General features: G+C 38.5%; 1 protein-coding gene across 1 annotated transcript; it reads left to right on the top strand.

The window, feature by feature from the left end:
* Window positions 1–1,730: 1,730 nt before the first annotated feature.
* Window positions 1,731–6,799, top strand: strc1 (stereocilin 1). The gene is made up of 8 exons (XM_013908498.1): window positions 1,731–1,774; window positions 3,107–3,282; window positions 3,430–3,585; window positions 3,739–3,881; window positions 3,983–4,131; window positions 4,326–4,423; window positions 4,906–5,056; window positions 6,327–6,799. Exons 2-8 carry the CDS (start codon window positions 3,184–3,186, stop codon window positions 6,419–6,421), a joined length of 891 nt encoding a protein of 296 aa, XP_013763952.1. The 5' UTR covers window positions 1,731–1,774; window positions 3,107–3,183; the 3' UTR covers window positions 6,422–6,799.
* Window positions 6,800–7,686: the final 887 nt, after the last annotated feature.

Here is a 7,686-nt window from a genome sequence, read left to right as displayed (position 1 = left end):
TAATCCACATTTTGTCTTTTGGCCCGCTTGTTTCCTATCAGTCCCAACCAGCCGCAGCAGATGGCTTCCCCTTTCCTGAGCCTGGTTCTGCCGGAAGTTTCTTCCTGTTAAAAGGGAGTTTTTCCTTCCCACTGTCACCCCACTTCTTAAGGAGTCCTCTGATTGTCAGAATTTTCTCTGTGTTATTTTCCTTATAATTGATCTTACAATACAAAACACCTTGAATTGACTGTTTTCATTTGGTGTTATATAAATAAGAATAAATTAAATTGAATTAATCACAAAAATAATTATAATATTTTGTGTGGCGACTGAGCTCAACTGCTGAAAACTGACATTAAGGTATATAATTAATTAATTTCTGGCATTTCTACAGCATCATTAGCAGTTGAGGTGTAGGATTAAGATGACAAAATATCTTTGCATTCCCTGTAAGGTCACTTACCCAGCCTACGCTAAGCTTCAGCTGAAAGCCCCCATGATGTTAAAGCACTGATAAATTTGATCATTTATTTATAGCTCAGTGATGATGAGCCGATTCCCTTCACTTATGTTGATATGCACTGCTCTTTTTATATAGATTTGTATTATTAACGTTGTATTAAATTGGATAACTAATATAATATTAATATTCCCAAACAATCTAACTGTAGTTTCATCACTCCACAGTTGGTCTGGGTGTTTTTTTTGGCATGTCAACCTTTGTTGTGATCATAAGTTTAGAGTTCACATCATTTTTCCAAGCTACATTGTTACAGTAGAAATTATATATTCATTGTGAAAAGGAAGAATGCAATGAGGTCTGTGTTAATTATTGAACTAGACTATTTGTTCATAAGTGTAAGTTAGATGTGACCATTTTAGGAATGAATTTTAAAAAAACTGTAGTTCACTTACTTTTTCTTGCACTGTATTTATTATGTTTTTCCACGTCAACTGCATCACATATATACTAAATGGGTGAGAATTTCAAGAATGTGAATGTATCCATAGAATATTTAGTTCACAGAGGCATGAATTAATCAACAAAGTCCAACGCAGCAGTTTTTAGAAGTTGGCCTTGTAATGATGTTTCTTTTACAGTTTTTATAGGTTTCAAAATGAAAATGAAGTTATATGAAATTTATTTTCAAAACTTTCCACTGATAGAGGCTTTTCATACAACCTGAGATAAAAGGAACAATGATAGCATGATCTTGTCTCCCCCTCATAGCCCAGTGGAGAACTGGGACCAGACAACACTCAGTCAGGTGGACCGCTTTCTCTTCTTCCTGCCTCAAGACAAACTGCAGCAGATTTCCCTGGTAAGTTTATTGCTGCACTTCTTTCAGTATTTAATACTTAATATCTGAACCCAGAGCCTGAATAGTTCCCCATATTATTATTACTTTTTTCAAAGTGCAACACATTCGCTGAGTGTCCAGAAGTCCACAGTGGAGCTTTGTGTCAGAACTTGATCCAATGACATGTTAAGTCAGAGCCTGTAAAGAAATCTCTCGGGTGTCACATCTCCAAAAGGTGTCAAGATCAGGTGATGAGGTTGCTGTCTTCCTGTAACCCATTCAAATGTGCGTGTTGCTGTCTGTGTCTGTGTGCCCGCAGGCATTGATGACTGTGGAGCGAATAGAGAAGCTGTTCATGAGCCACCATCAGTGGGAACGTGGGGACATCGGGATGCTGTGTTCAGATGAGACTGAGAGGAAGACCATTTTTGAAAGGCAGCAGTTTGTTCTGCAGTTTTTCCTGGGCTTCCTTAAACTAAATTCTCAGTCATGTAAGCCTTACTTTGGTTTCTCTTACAATAACCTTGTATGGTTTTCATCAAATTTGGTGGGATTAAGAATTTCTTCAGTGAATGTAGCATTCTCTGCTGCCTTTGAAGTGTCACAAAACATGACATGGACCCATGCAAGGGCTCTAGGGAGGAAGAGGTTCATATCAGTCTACAGAAAGCAGACTAGTTTAGTTAGCTTATGTTAGCATATACTCTTGAAAAAAGGTGAAACAGCCGGCGAAGATTTTTTAGTTCTGCAAAGAGCACTTTCGATTTTAATAACTTCAAGTAAAAAAAAGACATTTTAATTATGTGCAAAGGTGTTTCACGATCAACAGTCAAGTTGCCAAACAGTGAGGGGACATCCACTGTAAAATGTATGCGGCTAAAGAAGGAAAAACTGGATCGATTACAGTAAATGTTGCATTTTTTTTGGAAATCAAGGTCCTGAAGTCTAGAGAAAGAGAAATTTAGAAATTTCAGTATCGTAAATCCTTCTTTCATTGAGCTGGCATTTCTAATTTTCATGGGCTAAAAGCCATAATTAATAATAATCAGTTTAACCCAAAAAAATAATCAAACAAACACTTTCTCAATAGTTCACTTCCCACATAATTAATATAGAATATATGAAAGTTAGCCTTGTTTAATTAAAGTAGGAAATTAGGAAAAAAAAATCATCCACCTTTTCTTTCAACTTTTTGTGCTATAAAGTCTATATACTCTGTTATGCAGTCATATAGAGGGGAGGGGGGGATTATTGGTAGGCAAACAGCATATTGAATGAAAAATAGGCAGTGGGGTAGTTAATATAGCTTTGTGATGCTCTCTATTTAGTATGAATAACGTAGTTAAGGTAGTGAGTGAATTGGAAATACAGAATGATAATGTTTATTTTTTATTTATTATCCAATCACGTGACCAGGCTTGATGAAAAAAAACGTTTTATCGCCTCTAAGTAAAGACTGGAAAATGAACTGAAACAGTGGTCCAAAAAAAACAAAACAAGTTATTAACCCAAGCATTGTTTTGGATGGAATTGTTATCCTTCTAAACATTGTTTGCATTATTGTCTTTTGGTACAGCTGAAAGCGTAATACATTTGTGCGTATGAATTTCTTTGCAAGTTGACTTTTGTAGCAGGAGAACTTGCTGATCTTCTAACAGTGAAAATTAGCTTCTTGAATTACATTTTTCAGAAAGACTTTGGCTAATACTTTTCAGTAAACAAAAAAACTTGGCAACTTCAAACTAAGCCATGGTTATATTACATTGCTGACCCATTTTCATAGATAATCTCCTGATCATATGTTTGTGTGTGTTGCTGGCCAGTGACTCCAGTGGTTCCTACTTGTGAGATTCTGCATACAACAGCCCCCTCCGTTTGGCTCTCCAGCAGTTTGACTAGCATGCCTTCATCTGCCTTCTCCAACTGTCTGGAGCTGATGGGTCACGACCCGTTTCTTGCATCCTACCAACGCACTGAAGTGCTCAGGAAAGTCAAGCAGGTCAGACTGATTGTTAATCTGAATCAGTCCAACAAAAACCTCTTACATGTGTTTCATTTGATGATGGCCAAAGTTTACATGTCTTAACACTGTGTTTCTGCTCTGTCTTTGCTCCGGGCCTCTCGGTATTAACGTGAATATATGAAGATATATGGCCCAGTCTCATCCTTCTCCCAGGCTGTGATCTCTCAGCTCGGTGTAATAGCGACACAGCTATCATTAGATGAGCTGAATGCCATTCGACTGACTGAGCGGAGAAGCATCGCCGCTCTGGGCACAGTCAGTGACTGGAATAGCAGACAGGTAAGTACTTTAGCCACTGCAGTTCAAATATTTACATGTTACATCAAAATTGCTTTGTGTTTTGGGCAGTTTTTATTTCGTCTGATAAGAATAATACCAGCTGTGGCATTATTGTGCTGTATTAGACTGGTTTATAACTTGTTGTCGTCCTAGCTGGCCACACTGTTTTCCACCGTGTTAAACTCCACCAAGCAGAATCCGAGCCAGCTTGACTCCAGCACTCTGGTGGCAATGGGATACATTGTGTGTGGCGCTAAAGCCACAGAGCTGAGGTCTTTCAATCCTATAGAGCTCAGGTGCGCACAATATCGGAAAATGCTTAAATGAAGCGTTTTTTTTCAAGCCCAGCTTGACACTTGAATTTACTTTGTACTCTGTCTCCTTCTGATGGCTGCAGTAAGGCGGTTCTCAGGCTGGGTCGTCTGAGGCTGTCTTGCTCAGAGGAGCAGCTGCAAGCTCTTGTTGAACTGCTAACCCACAGCCTCGTTTTTGGACTCATGAGTTCCTGGGGCACCGATGTGTTCATTGAGATCGGAGTCCTGGCAGGTATTGTCTATTCATTGTCTTTTCCACATGAATTTTAGTTGTACTATGCATAGTCCTACATCTGCCTTAATGTGAGGAGAGAGTTTAAATCAAAGACATTTTGTTTTCCTCTATGCTTTGCTGTAAAAGCTTTTGATTCATTGTTTCCAGCACCCTTTGCTCTGTTTCACTGGAACACTTTGCTTGTTTTTCAGTGGGTATCCCAGACATGGCCATGTCAGCGCTGGTAAAAGAGCAAATTGAGGGAATTGCACCTTTGGCTATCTCAATGATGGCACCAAAAAAGTTTGCTGTGAGTCAAGATTTAATTAAACCAACCATATCTTGGGTGTTAAACATAAAGCACGGGGGCCAGAAATGAACCAACAAAGACTCCGATCCGGCCAACTGGATGGCTTTAGAAAATGTGAAGGAGGAAATACTATTTTTGACTTTTAAATGTGTTTTAATAACTTTTACAGCAATTCCTGCTAATGACAAACTCTCCCACAGCAATCTATACTACACCACAGTATATCATGTCAGAGATTAAACGGGTAGTAAACCTTCTTTTCACTGGCAGAAAGATTAGTTTCACTGGTCGGGGCCGATTATTGTAATATCAAGGTGAGCTAAACTACATATGTGTAAAAAGTACATAATTTTTTAGTAACATTTGTTTTTTTACAATAAAAAAAATGTATTCCTGTTTTTGCGTCCATCTTGACAAATCTTTATCATGTCTTTAATTTATCTTTATCTCTATCCCCCCGCTGTGTGTTTTGTTTTCAAAAGGTGGTATTCTCCCAAGAAAAGATCGCCATGTTCTCCTACGAGCAGGCTGTTGCAGTAACTGATAACCAGCGCTCTGTTCTGTCAGACCTCCAGAAAACAGCTCTAGCTATGGTGCTAACACCCTGGGACGATAAGCTTGTAGACTTCAGAGGTAAAACCTGAATCACTGCTGTCCACTGATAACCATTAAACTTGATTTGTCTTCTTTATGCATTAATCGCTTTATCTGATGAAAATATAATCGCCCTTATCAAAACTCTTACCAAAGTTTTATGCTTGTTTAGGTACATCTTGCTATTTTCAGGTTGAATCCACTTTTGCCTTCAGAACTGCCTTACTTCTTAATTCCTCTGAGATTTTGCTCCATATTGACATGATAGCATCATACAGTTGCTCCAGATCTGCAGACTGCACAATCTCTTGTTCCACCACATCCCAAAGGTGCTCAATTGGATTGAGATCTAGTGTCTGTGGAGGGTGTCTTAGTGCAGTGAGCACATTGTCATGCTCAAGAAACAAGTTTGAGATGATTTCAGCTTTGTGACATAGTGCATTACACTGTGGTCATAATGGGATGAACATGACACATCAACAACAATACTCAGGGAGGCGTGCGTTGTTAAAACAATGCTTAGCTGGTACTAACCTGCCCAAAGTGTGCTACGGAAATATATCTATCACACCATTACACCACCACCAGCAGCCTGAACTTTGAACACAGTGAACCAACAATCGTTTTTGTGTTTCCATGCTTTTTAAGTCAAATTGTGACCCTCTAATCTGTTTGTCCAATTTTGGATGACCCAGTGTGAAATTTAGCCTCAGTTTTCTGTTCCTAGCTGACAAGAGTTGTTTTCTGCTCCTGTTGCCCATTTTTTCCACACACTTTGAGCCGCTTAGTACCATGTGAGCATCATTTAAACACCACAGTCTGACTGAGTACTGTTGCTCATTACATCCATCCCATTATGACCACAGTGTACAATCTTCTGATGGCAGTTTCCAGTAGGAGGAGTTCACCAGCTCTCAATCCAGTAGAACACCAGTGAGATGTGGTAAAACTGGAGAGTCGCATTATGGATGTGCAGCTAACAAATCTGCAGCAACTGTGTGATGCTATCACGTCAGTATAGACCAAAATCTGTGAGGAATTAAGAATTAAGGCAGTTCTGAAGGCAAAAGGGGACCAAACCAGTACTACCAAGCTATACCTAATAAAGTGACCTTTGAGTGTATAAATTATTACTGTAATTTGACTCCCAAAATCAAGGCTGACAATAGCTGCTGTTGTTTGCTTGCTGGTTTCAGCACTTTGTTCTCATTGTACTTCTAGATGTTTCCTGTGTGCTTTCTTTTCTAACTGCCTGAACTATATTTTTGCATAGCTCTACATTTGTAATGCTTTTGCTGAATTCCTGTAGGGAGGTCACTGGGGTTGGCGTTGAGCCACAGCCCCCTGTGTCTCTTATTGGGACTGCTGATGCTGCTGACCGTCCTGCTCTGCCCTGACACATGACCTCGTTCACCCCAGCTGAATCAGGAGACCCCCTCATCCACATGATGATTGTCTTTCTGCGCAATGCTGTATTTCTTTGAAATAAACAGCATCTAAAGCTTTCCGTACTCTTTTTACCAACACTGTAATTGATCTTGCATAACTATTACTTTACCATCAACATTTAGCACTGAAAGAACAAAGTTAACAGTTTGAGAGAGTAGGAGCTGTTTGTTTTAATCAGCAAGTCTATCTAATACCCACAGATCCTAGACTATTTATTTATTTTTGTACAAACCTATCTAAACACTGTCCCATATATATCCTTCTCAGGGATGCCATACCTAGAAATAATACTTAAAAATGATAAAGGTTAGAATATAATTGTTGTGCAGTTATTATGAGAGAAATCTGTTGTACTTTGTACAACAGAGAAATCTGTTGTACAAATTTATTTATTTTTGGGGAACTATAGGTTTATGTGAGTAATAGTGATAACACTTTCTATATATCTGTCTATTTTGAGTTATCTTGATTACAAAACAATACTTAGTAGGGCCTGATTGTATTAGTATTGATCAACTTTGATCTGTTGTTGCTGTGAGTTTTGTACTGTTGTGCACAATTGGTGGTGTGTTTAAAAAGAATCTAAATGATCAATAAACGGAACCAATCTACCTCTGATTGACTCTTTTTATTGCTTTATTGCTTGTTAACAGAGCTGAGTCTTACCCACAGTTCTGTTCACCATTCAAAAAGCATTTGACACTAGAGTTGACAGATTACTAAAGATAAAACCGGAGATAACGGTATCAACGGGATGGCACATTCCTGGTTAAATAGCTACCACATTGATAGATACCACTGTGTGCAAATAAATAATAACTCCAGTTTCATTGTGAGGTTCAACAAGGAGGGCCCTAAACTGTTTATACCGTAGAAAAAGTTTGGAATAGCTTCTGAATACAGTTGAAATTAGCAATAAATCAGATCAAAACAAAGCTTATCATATTTCGTAACAGACAAATAAGGAATGAAGTCAAAATCATCACTGATGATGAAACAGAAAGAGTGTATGAAACTAGATTTTTTGCAATGGGTAATTGGATATTAATCACATTTGCAAGGGTCGTATAAAGAATTCCTTTTCTTAGTCAAAGGAGCTTGCAAAAAAAAAGCGTCTGGACTTCTTTAAGTTGCTTGAAGACGTTTCACCTCTCATCCAAGAAGCTTCTTCAGTTCTAAGGTCAAATGGTGGAGAGTCCCAGATATAAACCTAGTGGGAG

The sequence above is a fragment of the Pundamilia nyererei genome, unplaced genomic scaffold (assembly GCF_000239375.1).
Source record: "Pundamilia nyererei isolate P.nyererei 1_Seehausen unplaced genomic scaffold, PunNye1.0 scaffold00011, whole genome shotgun sequence".
In the NCBI taxonomy this organism is placed as follows: domain Eukaryota; kingdom Metazoa; phylum Chordata; class Actinopteri; order Cichliformes; family Cichlidae; genus Pundamilia; species Pundamilia nyererei.
The sequence above is the reverse complement of the archived record's forward strand: the minus strand, read 5'-3'. Positions and strand labels throughout refer to the sequence as shown.